General features: G+C 41.9%; 1 protein-coding gene across 1 annotated transcript in view; it reads left to right on the top strand.

Moving 5' to 3' along the window:
- LOC109895643 (mediator of RNA polymerase II transcription subunit 27) overlaps window positions 1-15,090 on the top strand; it is a 97,401-nt gene that overhangs the window by 47,733 nt on the left and 34,578 nt on the right. Inside the window, exon 4 of the mRNA XM_020489514.2 lies at window positions 4,208-4,301. Coding sequence (XP_020345103.1) covers window positions 4,208-4,301 — 94 coding nt within the window. The remainder of the gene's footprint in view (window positions 1-4,207; window positions 4,302-15,090) is intronic.

The following is a 15,090-nucleotide window of genomic DNA, read 5'->3' as shown; positions in this document are numbered from 1 at the left end:
CTGTTTGTTTGTGTTGTTGGTCTTGGTTATCTAGCTAGCACTCACTCACGTGGCTGCTAGCACCGTCATGGAAAAGGGGTATGAGCGAAGCCCTTCAATATTAGGTTTTTCTAAGTAGTGAGGTCGCTCGGGAGCAGACAATGTGGAAAATACGGGTGTGTGCCCAGTGCTCGGACAAAACAAGTGTCATAATGGGTATGTGCAATTTTCTGGATACGGTTATGATCTGAGCATTTTTTGTAATTATCCGTGATCTGAAAAAAGAGACGCTAATGCTAATTATTACTGAGTGACAGCAAACTTGGCTGTCTGCTGCAAGTTGAGGGCAGACAGACACACTCACATACGTACAGACACACATACATACAGTACAAGTCAAAAGTTTGGACACACGTGCCAAGAGTGTGCAAAGCTGTCATCAAGGCAAAGGGTGGCTACTTTGAAGAATCTCAAATCTCAAATATATTTTGATTTAACAATTTTTGGGTTACTACTTGATTCCATGTGTGTTATTTCATAGTTTTGATGTCTTCACTATTATTCTATAATGTAGAAAATAGTCCAAATAAAGAAAAACCCTTGAATGAGGTGGTGTGTCCTAACTTTTGACTGGTACTGTACATTCATACACACCCACCCACCCCTCCACGTGCTGCTCCTAATCTGCAGCTATTTTGCAGTGAGAACCTGCAGGGAGGTATTTTGCCAAAATCTTTTTAGGAATATTAAAACACTTTTTTTTTCATTCATGAGTATCATCCGATCCGACTATGAACTGTCAATTTACGGATATGAGTACAAGTATTGCCATGTCGGCACAGCCCTAGTTGAAAAGTCATCTTTAGAGATGTACTTTTCTTAAATGTAGTTTTGTAATTGACTAAAACAAGCAGACAACAAGATAATTGTGTTTGAAAAGGGTAACGTTTTTGCTGTGTGCCAATGGGGTAACCACAGGTTGTTTTACCCCACATGCGGGCAGGGCTGTGACATTCTATCTAATACCGACTGGGACTATTCTGGAACTTTGAGTGTTTGTGACATAGCCTCTCTAGTAATTTAATAGGATTTCTATGGTTCCAACTTCAAAGTCGGTTCTAATCATTCTATTTCTATGTGTGCTACTGCTCCATTGTGGGGGGTGTTGCCTAGGCAACCAAAGACTTGTTTGCTTACTTGTTTCAGCAAGGAACAACAAAGTTTCAGCAGTTAAGAGTCCATGTAATGGCCGAAACAGACTCAACCGTACGCCGTCCTGTCTTCAGTCGGTTGTTTGTTCCACACACACAAAATGTATTTTACCAGTTATGACTGCTGCAAAAATTCTTAGGGACAACACTGGCTACATGATGATGTCCCACAATCACCCGCCACCACTGCAGCGTGTTCCGCACAGTTGGGGACATGGTGGCGAGTTCTAAATGTTGAATAAAATTCAACATTTAGAATTTTCGTCAGCTGTCGATGATGGCTTCCAAACTTTAGCCAATCAGAGCAGGAGGGTGCCCTTCCCACAAGGAAAATTTGACAGAATATTGGCTGTGCAGTCCACAGCGACTGGACACCTTTTACGACATTTATGTTTTACGCCTGAATCCACCGAATACACCCATGCTGCCATCTTTAGACTATTGTCTCTCATCAGGGCCACGTTTGTTGTGAGTAGAGGTCGACCGAATATGATTTTTCAATGCCGATACCGATTATTGGAGGACCAAAAAAGCTGATTGCCGATTAATCGGGCGATTTAATTTTTTTGTAATAATGACAATTACAACAATACTGAATGAACACTTATTTTAACTTAATATAATTCATCAATAAAATATATTTAGCCTCAAGTAAATAATGAAACATGTTCAATTTGGTTTAAATAATGCAAAAACAAAGTGTTGGAGAAGAAAGTAAAAGTACAACATGTGCTATGTAAGAAAGCTAACGTTTCAGTTCCTTGCTCAGAAAGCTGGTGGTTCCTTTTAACATGAGTCTTCAATATTCCCAGGTAAGAAGTTTTAGGTTGTAGTTATTATAGGAATTATAGGACTATTTCCCTCTATACCGTTTGTATTTCATTAACCTTTGACTATTGGATGTTCTTATAGGCACTGTAGTATTGCCAGTGTAACAGTATAGCTTCCGTCCCTCTCCTCGCTCCTCCCTGGGCTCGAACCAGCAATACAACAACACTACAACAACAGCCACCATCGAAGCAGCGTTACCCATGCAGGGCAAGGGAAACAACCACCCCAAGGCTCAGAGCGAGTGAAGTTTGTAACGCTATTAGCGTGCGCTAACTAGCTAGCCATTTCACTTCGGTTACCCCAGCCTCATCTCTGGAGTTGATAGGCTTGAAGTCATAAACAGTGCAATGCTTGACGCACAACGAAGAGCTGCTGGCAAAACGCACAAAAGTGCTGTTTGAATGAATGTTTACGCGCCTGCTTCTGCATACCACCGCTCAGTCAGATACTACAGCCATGGCAGAGCTCACAGTTTCCCAATACACATAAATAATGATCTCCAAAATAGTTTAAGAAAAGTTATGAGATATGATATGGACACGAAATATCACCCGTAGTCTCAATAAACATCCATCCACCTCCCCTATGCCATATCTTCATTTTGCCTACAAACTTACAGGCTCAAAGAGAAAACGCAATGCAGACCACTGCCCTTCTATGTGTAGTCTAGTGTTCAGAGAGATTAAGAAGAAGCAAAAGGATGACAAGTATTAGAACAAAAAGATATCTGTATTTGACACTCTCAACCCCATCCACGTTTTGTATTTAAGGAGCAGCTTCATAACAAGTACTTAGGCTTATTCTAAATGAGTATCCCCATGCTGCAGGGTTTGACTTAGGGAAGTGAACTTTTACATGGAGACTGGATGCAGCCATCCATCCAAGTGTTGTTGTTCTAAGGTTAAGAAATGGAGGTAGTTGTTTCTGTACAGGGTAGTTACACTGAAGTTCTCAATGTTGAACCATGTACCAGGGATGTTTTGGTCAGGCTTAAATATCTCGGTTTGGTTGGAACTGGAACTTGGAACTCCTATCCCAGAATGCCAAGTAGGTTCTTCAACACCTAGGGAGATTTGAATTTACTACACTGATTTGAATCCGTGAAAATGTGTTGTTTTGTGTTGTTGTTAAACGAGTTTCACTCTCAAGATGAATTATTAAGCAGCTAAATGTAAGAACAAGTCTTGTCGTGTAACTGTCTGGCAGTCTGGCACCCTACAGTGGCCGGCAATTGAGAGTTCTGAATCTCCATTTAACAACTCTACTGCCTATGTTCATCCCAATGCACATAGTGAGAATGTAGACCTAAAGTTTGATGTGCATGTGCTTACGGTGTGCGAGAACACACCAGTGAACTTCTGTACTTGTTGGTCAAAAATGGTAATTACGTAATTGTGGGTCTCTTGACTTCTGTATGACTTTTAAAGTCCTTCTTAATATGAGATTTTCTTTTCATGTCTATTTTGAATGACATCCTTAGGTCTGTCGATGGCTCATGGCTAACAAGATTCTCATTATATTTCGATTAGCATGCAAGCACTTGTGGCCTCGCAGTCCAGGTTAAAAATGATCCCTAGCAGCGCTGACAGTTAACAGGGTCCCCCTGGCAAAGGTTTAAGGGTGCAAGTGGATTGATGTTTGGGAGGTATAGGGGTCAACCAGACTGAGAAACCCTGTTAAAGCTCAGTGTCTGTCCCTCGTAGCCATGACTGTCTGTCTATCTGTGGCATTGATGTGAGAGCTGCTGCTGCTGTCGTGTGCCTTCTAAAGGAGCAAGGATCCTACAAGATGACAGAGTAGCCTGGCCAGTACTACTATTATGTACAGAGTTAGAAGTGTGTATGAGTGCATGCGTCACGTGTTTGTTTGATTAGGGATGGGTGAGTGGCTGATGTGGGTCATTAGTATTATCAGACTAATGTTAATCAGTTGGGAATGTTTCTTTGAAACCATTGATTAACATGAGGAAAACATTGATTCAACTGCACTTCAGATGTTGAATAATTTCAAGTGTAAATCAGCCAAAATATTTGTTAAGAAAAGAAACGTGACCTAAACCGTTTAGACTCTACACGTCAATAACACAGCAGGACATTTTGCTTTTCTAGGACTGTGGATTGCTGTAGTTTGAAACCTGTTTGTTGTTCATTTCCAAAAGGCAAAAATTGACTTTCTCCTCCTCCCAGGTATGTGGATGACGTGATATCGAGGATCGGCCGGATGTTCCCAGACATGTCGATTGAACTCTTCCGACCCAATGGGACATCGGCAGTACTTCTGGTAAGATTCCTCCTCACCACCGGGCATCCAACACTTCTCTGCTTCAAAACGTTCTGCTTCGCTCACTTTCAACATTTGAACAATTATTGAAATTTGGAGGGCACCTCCCAATATAAATATATAAACAAGCTGACCAAGATGATATTTGCATGGTGTCAACAATATCCACAAAAGAGCACCGAAATGCAAGATATGCATGCAGTTTTTCCTCCATCGGATAGCGGGATGGTGGGTGCCCTGGCCAAGTGCAGGTTGCTGACCATGAATGCCAAAAGATACAACACTTCTGAGCTATTATTATGTGTACATTCTTTGACAAGAAAACCATGATGGAGGAACTGGGTTGAGTTTCTTGACCAATGATTGTCATGTACAGTGCAGATGAAAGGGTACTTACTGTACGATTTCTGTTCATGCAAGAGGTAGAATATAGAAAAACCTCTTCAATCGTCTGACCAACACTAGCTTCTCACTCAGCTCTGCTTTTCTCCAAGTTTTATTTCAACAAAGTGCTTAAGGATTCAAAGAAGACTTGTCGTGTTAAATATTAATACTACCTGTAATTATTAACATGGTTCCCTGGGATGTGTGGTGGAGCGCTGCTCTACAGAAACATACCACAGAACTACACAGCTGCTCTTCTTTATTGTCTCTTACCACAGAAAATGCCCTACCATGATGATTATGTTCAAAATCATGTCCACATATTACTGACAGGTGTGTGTCTCCTAGTGTTGCACGGTATACTGGTACCACAGTAATATCACGGTACCAAAACGTTATGATCATTACGATACCAACGTTTTAGAATACTGTAGTACCGTTTCATATGATATTACCAGATATTTCGGACATACAAGTCTAAAGAAAACAAACTGGCGCCTGTTATAAAATGTTACAAAGTAAATTTTGTTTATAAATTCAGCAAAAAAAATTTAAGCAACAGCTATTCTTATTAAACTCGAGGCGAGAAATGTCCACTTCAAATGTCACGCACATCTCACGTACGGCAGCTATGATCAGCCAGCCACATGCCCTTCCAGCTATCACTCACCTGCTTCTCTCCGTCCACTCTTCCTGTGCATCTATTCTTCCATCAGTTTTTAAAATATAATTTAGCCATGATGGCGAGCGGGGATGCAGACCCTTAAGTCTTCTTTGGTTACATGTACATTTGATACATTGGAGCAGTGCGCAAAGTCAGCTCTTCTCTACTTTATGCAAATTGCACACGACAGGTGGAGCAGATGTTTGCTTGAAAATCTTCTGTTCTTGAAACATAGTTCCACCTGTCATTAGTTCCGGGCATGCACAACCAATAAAGATGGTGGAAAGCCAATCATCGCTGTGTCTGGTTTTCAAATTCTATATAATGTCGCTTTGCTAGAATACAGAGACAAAATCATAAGGTCAATGGCCTGGAGAAAGATTGCAGAGAATGTTGGTGTTGATGGTGGGTGAAGAGAGATTTGGTTGCTTGTGCTGCTAGCTAGCTATGAACATCAATCAACCTAAACCTCAAAACTGTGATCAAAACCACCATTTGTGAATGTGTTGAGTAAATTAAGTGTGAAATTTGCCCACCAAAGGATAGAAATCACCAGTAACACACATTATAACATTGTAAATGATACACTAAGCATACATTTCCCATGTAATATTCTAGCAACTGGACATCATGACATTGACGATTATAGCTCCCTTCCTGTAAAATACACAGGCCTGCATGTAAAATGCAATGAATGGGAACATAGGTTAAAAGAAATTGACTTGCAAACATTGTTGTACAAATCTCTCTTCACCCAACATTTTTGACATTTTGAATTAGCCTACAAATTGTCAGCTCCATATTTTCATGTACTGTACCTAGAATACAACAGTTGGATTTGCACTAAACAATTTCATGTCAGAAAAATCATGTACAAAATCTGGCTTGAAATAGCTTGTTTACATAAGTATTCAGACCCTTTGCTATGAGACTCAAAATTGAGCTCAGGTGCATCCTGTTTCCATTGATCATCCTTGAGATGTTTCTACAACTTGATTGGTGTCCAGCTGTGATAAATTCAATTGATTGGACATGATTTGGAATGGCACACACCTGTCTATTTAAGGTCCCACAGTTGACAGTGCATGTCAGAGCAAAAACCAAGCCATGAGGTCGAAGGAATTGTCCGTAGAATACCGAGACAGGATTGTGTCGAGGCAGAGTTCTGGGGAAGGGTACCAAAACATTTCTGCAGCAATGAAGGTCGCCAAGAACAGTGGCCTCCATCATTCTTAAATGGAAGAAGTTTGGAACCACCAAAACTCTACCTAGAGCTGGCCACCCAACCAAACTCTGCAAACGGGGGAGAAGGGTCTTGGTCAGGGAGGCGACCAAGAACCCGATGGTCACTCTGACAGAGCTCCAGAGTTTCTCTATGGAGATGGGAGAACCTTCCAGAAAGACAACCATCTCTGCAGCACTCCACCAATCAGGGACTGGGAGACTAGTCAGGATTGAGGGAAAGATGAACAGAGCAAAGTACAGAGAGATCCTTGATGAAAACCTGCTCCAGAGTGTCGCTCAGGACCTCAGACTGGGGTGAAGGTTCACCTTCCAACAGGACAATGACCCTTGCATTTGTTTTGAACGCGGCAGAAGTCATGCTGAAAAGCAGGCTAGTGGTTGCTTTGCAACGCTTGCAGTTAGCCACTGATTCCTTCCAAACCACTCATTGTTGGATTTGCGATTTCCAACTTGTAATTAGCAAAGATACGTTATATCTATAATTTCTCTATGACAAGGATTGAAAATGATTTGCCAGTAGATTGTCGACGTGATTCATGACGATGACGGCTTGCTAGCTAAGATTTTGAAAGTGTGATGTTCACATGATCAGTCCAATCAAAGCTATGGTTGATCTGTGGCCAATGACTTTGAGCCGCCTTGGATGGGCACTTCTAATGTAACTCTATGGCAGCAACCAAGGGGCTTGAATGTTCGAGCTCTCCCCGTAGATGAGCTCTCCCTGTAGATTTTGCAGTGACGTAGTGTCCCCATGAGTGACAGAACACTGAGCCAATCATAGCGCAACTAGAGAACATTACGAAGCACTGATCTAGGCTGAAACCTGCATTTTGGAGCTGCCTTACTCAAGAAAGCAAAAAAGAGACAGTTTGTATGCGGTTTTATTAACTCAATGATTTTTACATTTTTTACATTGTTTTCAAACTGATATGTGACATGTAATAATGGCAAAATAACATGCAACACAGGCAACAAAAATATATATACAGTACCAGTCAAAGGTTTGGACACACCTACTTGTTCAATGTTTTTTCTTTATTTTTACTATTATTCTACATTGTAGAATAATAGTAAAGACATCAAAACTATTAAATAAAACACATGGAATCATGTAGTAACCTAAAAAGTGTTTAACAAATCAAAATATATTTGATTTTACGATTCTTTAAAGTAGCCACCCTTTGCTTTGACAGCTTTGCACACTCTTCATATCAAATCAAATCAAATTTATTTATATAGCCCTTCGAACATCAGCTGATATCTCAAAGTGCTGTACAGAAACCCAGCCTAAAACTCCAAACAGCAAGCAATGCAGGTGTAGAAGCACGGTGGCTAGGAAAAACTCCCTAGAAAGGCCAAAACCTAGGAAGAAACCTAGAGAGGAATCAGGCTATGTGGGGTGGCCAGTCCTCTTCTGGCTGTGCCGGTGGAGATTATAACAGAACATGGCCAAGATGTTGAAAAGTTCATAAATGACCAGCATGGTCAAATAATAATAATCACAGGCAGAACAGTTGAAACTGGAGCAGCAGCACGGCCAAGTGGACTGGGGACAGCAAGGAGTCATCATGCCCAGTTGTCCTGAGGCATGGTCCTAGGGCACAGGTCCTCCGAGAGAGAGAGAGAGAGAGAGAGAGAGAGAAAGAGAGAATTAGAGAGAGCATACTTCAATTCACACAGGACACCGGATAGGACATGAGAAGTACTCCAGATATAACAATCTGACCCTAGCCCCCCCCCGCCACATAAACTACTGCAGCATAAATACTGGAGGCTGAGACAGGAGGGGTCAGGAGACACTGTGGCCCCATTCGATGACCCCCCCGGACAGGGCCAAACAGGAAGGATATAACCCCACCCACTTTGCCAAAGCACAGCCCCCACACCACTAGAGGGATATCTTCAACCACCAACTTAAGACTGAGACTGAGACAAGGCCGAGTATAGCCCACAAAGATCTCCGCCATGGCACAACCCACTCTTGGCATTCTCTCAACCAGCTTCACCTGGAATGCTTTTCCAACAGCCTTGAAGGAGTTCCCACATATGCTGAGCACTTGTTGGTTGCTTTTCCTTCACTCTGCGGTCCAACTCCTCCCAAACCATCTCAATTGGGTGGAGGTCGGGTGATTGTGGAGGCCAGGTCATCTGATGCAGCACTCATCACTCTCCTTCTTGGTCAAATAGCCCTTACACAGTCTGGAGGTGTGTTTTATGTCTTTGTCCTGTTGAAAAATAAATTATAGTCCCACTAAGTGCAAACCAGATGTGATGGTGTGTCACTGCAGAATGCTGTGGTAGCCATGCTGGTTAAGTGTGCCTTGAATTCTAAATAAATCACAGACAGTGTCACCAGCAAAGAACCATCACGCTGCCTCCTCCGCGCTTCACGGTGGGAACTACACAAGCAGAGATTATCCGTTCGCCTACTCTACGTCTCACAAAGACATGGCGGTTGGAAACAAAAGGACAGATTTCCACTGGTCTAATGTCCATTGCTTGTGTTTCTTGGCCAAACCAAGTCTCTTCTTATTATTGATGTCCTTTAGTAGTGGTTTCTTCGCAGCAATTCCACCGGGAAAACCTGATTCACACAGTCTCCTCTGAACAGTTGATTTTGAGATGTGTCTGTTACTTGAAATCTGTGAAACATTTATTTCGGCTGCAATTTCTGAGGCTGGTAGCTCTAATGAACACTATCCTCTGCAGCAGAGGTAACTCTGGTATCTCTAACTCTGGGTCTTCCATTCATGTGGCGATCCGCATGAGAACCAGCTTAATCATAGTGCTTAATCGTTTTTGTGACTGCACTTGGAGAATCAAGAGGTATTCACCTGGATTGCATTTCAATTAACATGTGTGCCTTAAGATAATTAGTAGAATTTCTTTCCTTAATGCATTTGAGCCAATCAGTTGCGTTATGACAAAGCAGGGGTGGTATACAGAAGATAGCCCTATTTGGTAAATCCAAGTACATACAGTTGAAGTCGGAAGTTTACAAACACTTAGGTTGGAGTCATTAGAACTAGTTTTTCAACCACTCCACAAATTTCTTGTTAACAAACAATAGTTTTTGGCAAGTCGGTTAGGACATCTACTTTGTGCATGACACAAATCATTTTTCCAACAACTGTTTACAGACAGATTATTTCATTTATAATTCACTGTTTCACAATTCCATTTGAGTCAATTGGAGGTGTACCTGTGAAAGTATTTCAATCCCAGAACAACAGCAAAGGACCTTGTGAAGATGCTGGAGGAAACAGGTCCAAAAGTATCTATATCCACAGTAAAACGAGTCCTATATCGACAACCTGAAAGGCCGCTCAGCAAGGAAGAAGCAACTGCTCCAAAACCGCCGTAAAAAAAAAAAGAAGACAGAATACAGTTTGCAACTGCACATGGGGACAAAGATCGTACTTTTTGGAGAAATGTCCTCTGGTCTGATGAAACAAAAATAGAACTGTTTGGCCATAATGACCATCGTTATGTTTGGAGGAAAAGGGGGGAGACTTGCAAGCCAAAGAACACCATTCCGACCGTGAAGCACGGGGGTGGCAGCATCATGTTATGGGGTGCTTTGCTGCAGGAGGGACTGGTGCACTTCACAAAATAGATGGCGTCATGAGGAATGGAAAATGATGTGGATATATTGAAGTAACATCTCAAGACCATCAGTCTGGAAGTTAAAGCTTGGTCGCAAATGGGTCTTCCAAATGGACAATGACCCCGAGCATACTTTCAAAGTTTTGGCAAAATGGCTTAAGGACAACACCGTCAGGGTAAAGGAGTGGCCATCACCAAACCCAAAATGTTTGACCCAAGTTCAACAATTTAAAGGCAATGCTATCAAATACTATTTGAGTGTATGTAAACTTCTGACCCATTGGGAATGTGATGAAAGAAATAAAAGCTGAAATATATCATTCGCTCTACTATTATTCTGACATTTCACATTCTTAAAATAAAGTGGTGATCCTAACTGACCTAAGACAGGGAATCTTTACTAGGATTAAATGTCAGGAATTCTGAAAAACTGAGTTGAAATGTATTCTGTACAGCACTTTGAGATATCAGCTGATGTACGAAGGGTTATATAAATACATTTGATTTGGATAAGGTGTATGTAAACTTCCGACTTCAACTGTGTGTGACTCACCGCCTGGATTCTGTCTTCTGTAGCAACATTTCAAGTTGTGTTTTTTACATTGGATAAAAGTAGAGACTCAGCTACAAGATGGTATATCATACACGGTATTTGAGGAAACAATGGGAAAGTAATTTTGCTTTGAAAGTTGATCAACTTGTCAAATCACTTTTGAGAAAACCATCTTTCAATGTTTTGGTGCTACTATTGGAGTGCCCTTTCTCTGTCTACTCTCATTCAGCATTGTCCACACCCTTTTAAGCCTTAGCCCCACCCATCTCTTTAAGGGTTAATCCGAGCATTCTGTACTAACTTGCCAGCTACTTCCAGACATCTAAGAGGGAGAGAAAAGCTCACTGAACATTACTCGCCCTAGCAGAGCTGGTTAGGCTGTTATGTTATCAAGAGCTTTGGTGACTGCAACTGTGCTGTCAGATTTTCCGTTCGTAAGTACAGAGCGTTTGGCGTTCAGAGTGCGCACTGGACACTCTGTCCAATAAGTAGCGTTGTTCCGAAGGTTCTGACCTCACAACGACAGTCAAGTTAACATTGGCTAGCTCCTTCCAGACACATAATGAGAGAACACTCCACTCTGACCATTTTACACCCCCTAGCAGAGCTGGTTAGGCAGTTTTCATGTTGTCCAGAGCATTGGTGACTAACTGTGCTGCTGGCAACAATTGAATTACACTTTGTTGCCGACTTTTACTGACACCGGACATATTCAAAAGGGTGTTGAGCGTTCAAAAATTAATCAGTTATTCTGCTCTCTGGCAGAAGAGTCTTTTGTTAAGAAATGTAGCTTGATATCTAGCTATGTAAACAATGAATTCCAATGCATGACGTAACGTTAGCTATCTAGCTTAACAGTACACTAACTTGAAATTAAAATACTTTGTCAAAAGTGGAGTCTTTTGTTAAGACATGTTGCTAGCTAAACAATGGACCATAATCACAACTCATGACGTTACTACCCGGCATGAATCTGCAGATGGCTAACCAACCAGGTTCTATTGCTATAACTAATCAAGCAAATGTGTCTGAGATATGAAGAATAAGATCATACACATAACGTTAGCTAGCGACCCAGCCAGCTAACGTTAGTTAGCTAACCGTACACTTGAAATGAAACCACTTTCTGTCAAAATTAGAAACGTGTAATATCTGAAAATGTAGCTAGCTAGACTATCTTATCAGTACACATGGTTGGACGAGTCTCTTGTCTGATGCCATGCATGGTTGCCCTTAGTTTGACGATGTAATCCAGACTTGTGTTTTCTCCATCTCCTTAGCTATCATACTCAAATTTCACTGATTTCAAAACGCGGTCCTCCAGAAAGTGGAGAGCATACACATAATGTTAGCTAGCATGCCAGCCAGCTAACGTTAGCTAGCTAACAGTACACTTTAACTTGACATTAGGTTTATGGAGTTTTACACAAGTCTACACAATACTTTTTTTTTTTTTTAAAGCCGCGTTAGACATGATTACGTAGATATACTGACCAGCTCCAATATACAGACACGTGCTATATATGGCAGACCAATCCAAACTCATCTCTCGGCATGTCCAGCCCACTCATTATCTCAGCCAATCATGGCTAGTGGGACAGTTGCTCACTTTTTCTGTGGCTAAACCAACTGGGCTCGTAATTTAACAATATTATTTATATTTACAGATGGCATACAAGTTTGATGTTAAGGCACATGAAAGTTCACATGTTCGAGATATCATCTCTGCCCAAAAAAATGCATTTTGATTTAAAAAATGTTTTACGTTCAAACAGCTGAAGTCGTGACTTGTGACATTTGCCTAGTTTCTTGAATCGGGTCACATATTATGGCAAGAACAGCTCAAATAAGCAAAGAGAAACGACAGTCCATCATTACTTTAAGACATGAAGATCAGTCTATGCGTAACATTTCAAGTCTTCTTTTTTTGGGTAGAACATATGCATAACGTTTAGAAAATGACATAAAGCATCCCGGCAACAGGACGAACAAGATGCTACGACACTGAACATTTCCCCTGCTGTATTACCATACTACTTGGTATCGTGATGCTTTGACTGGTATCGTTAGTAAAATGTTCGTATCGTGACAACACTAGTCTCTCCAGGTCGGTGTCTCTACTGACTTAGTGATGTGATGAAAAGCACTCTGGTCAGTCTTGCCATTTTCATCATGACCACCAGGTTGTCAGCACTCAGCATGCACTTTGACCTTCCACTTACGCCTGCCTCTTGGCTCAAATGATGCTAAGAGCACTTCATGCGCCACTACTGTGTCCAACTCTAATCCATTGGGCATGCAAAAACAGAAATGAGAGGATAAAGAGAGAGGGGTGGAGAGGGAGAGTAAGAAAGAGAGAGGCTGGCAGCGGAGAGAGACACGAAGATTAGACATACTCCATCCCCAACAGTGGGCGTTCACTGGTTCACACCCACGGGGCACTGGCTCACAGATGGCCCAGTTGGCAGGCTGGCAGCTCCCAGCTCTACTCCCAGTCCTGGCCTCCATAGTACACCTAGGCCTCATTACCTCACCACCACCATCACTGGCACTGCAGATCTTCAAAGAACACCAACACTTATCGTGCGCATTGTCAGTTAATTACAAGCAACCCGATTGTAGGTTTCTTGCAGATGCATTTGTTAATGGACTGTTAGTGTTGTAACAATCACCATATGTGTGTGTTTGGCCGCTGTTAAAGCAGTCATAACTTGTCCATTTTCTCAGTGGTTTATTGTTGATTGGAATTAGAAATGCGCTTGCCTCGATAATGTATGCATCGTCCCTCAGTCAGAATACAATGCACATCAGTATCAGATGGTTTTGAATATGAGGTTAGCTTTCCAAAAGCACAATGTTTTCTACTGTAACAGAAAATGATGAACACAACTTAAGGCTAGCCTGTAGGGGTAGGGGGGGCTTGTCCTTGAAGGAATGAAGTGATGCTCTACATCTGCCTTTGTTTTTCTCCATATAATATGATCCTAGGAGAGGGATGTCATGCACTGTTGTGAAACGTGACAGCTGAAGAAAGTATATTCTGCAGAGGGATATCAATAGCGTAGAGCAGAGATGATCAAATGGATTTAGCCGCGGGCCGATTTTTCTTGAGCGGATGGTCAGGGGGCCGGAACATAATTCTAAATAATTTGTAGTCTGAGTGGTAACACATTGGAACAAATGTATACAATTAAAATCACTTGGAACTTATTTGCTGGTGTTTTTAGTTTGTCCCAAAAAATAAATAAGAATGTTTGTTTTCTTTGCTCAGAAAACAGGGGGGGGGGGGTTCTTATCCTCTGCAACTAAAATCAGTTGGGGAACACTGGCGTAGAGGATCTCTTACGATAACCTATAGTAGAAAATGAAAGGGAAACCTAGTCAGTTGTACAACTGAAAGGATTCTACTGAAATGTGTCTTCCTGGCCATGTGTGTGCTTTGTTACTCGCGCTCTCTCTCACGTCACTCACTCACACGTTCTCTGTCCAGCTGTGTGTTAACGGCTGTTTGTGAAGTGTGTCAGTAGCGAGAGGGATGCAGTGTTAATTGGGGCTGGTGCTTGAAGCTATTAGTGCTTTGGGTGATGCCTTCATCAGCCACACCCTAGCCATCCCGATCTCACTCTCCTCTCACTCTCTTTTCCCTGCAGCGTAAGCCTCCAGAATTTCTGTATGCATGAGTTAAATGTACAGATCATCTATGTTCACTATTCAGGCAACCTTATAGGCTATTCATTAGATTTGACCTAAATCCCATCCATAACCTCTTCTTATTTCTTGTATTTTGTCAAATAGAGCAATGTTGTCTGTCAGATCATATCACTGATGATCCATCGGAGACAATACTGAAATCTAAAAGATAAGAACGTAAAAAAAACAAAGTTTCACTGCATCTTGGTAGTCGTTTTTGAAGCTCCGAGTTGTTTGTTGCTTCTTTTGACACCTTTGAGAGGTGCTGTACATGGGGCTCATTAATTGACCTTGTTGGGATATCGATCCAAATTAAAAAACTTTGTTTCCCACCTCAGGGTCGCTGCAGCGGAACGGAACACCCGGTCCAGGGGCGGTATGTAAGGGGAGCGGGGCGGGTTGGCACAGCTCCATGTGTGGAATATTGACAGAATATCCTCTGACTAGCTTAATGCTGAGGAGGAGAGAACCTCCAGGCGCTGAGGTCAGGGCAGGGAGTAGTGTTGCCACCTATTTTTCAGTGACAATTGCTATTGGCTCCTTGATTTGTCGCTAGATGACGTTTTGCCATTTCTGCAACGACTCCACAGCACCAATTTGCTTTGCTGCTGTACCCGACGTAGTGTTTTCACCCCCCTTTCCGTCGC

Source organism: Oncorhynchus kisutch, linkage group LG8, assembly GCF_002021735.2.
Source record: "Oncorhynchus kisutch isolate 150728-3 linkage group LG8, Okis_V2, whole genome shotgun sequence".
NCBI lineage: Eukaryota > Metazoa > Chordata > Actinopteri > Salmoniformes > Salmonidae > Oncorhynchus > Oncorhynchus kisutch.
Note: the sequence above shows the minus strand (reverse complement) of the source record. Positions and strands in the feature narration are given on the sequence as shown.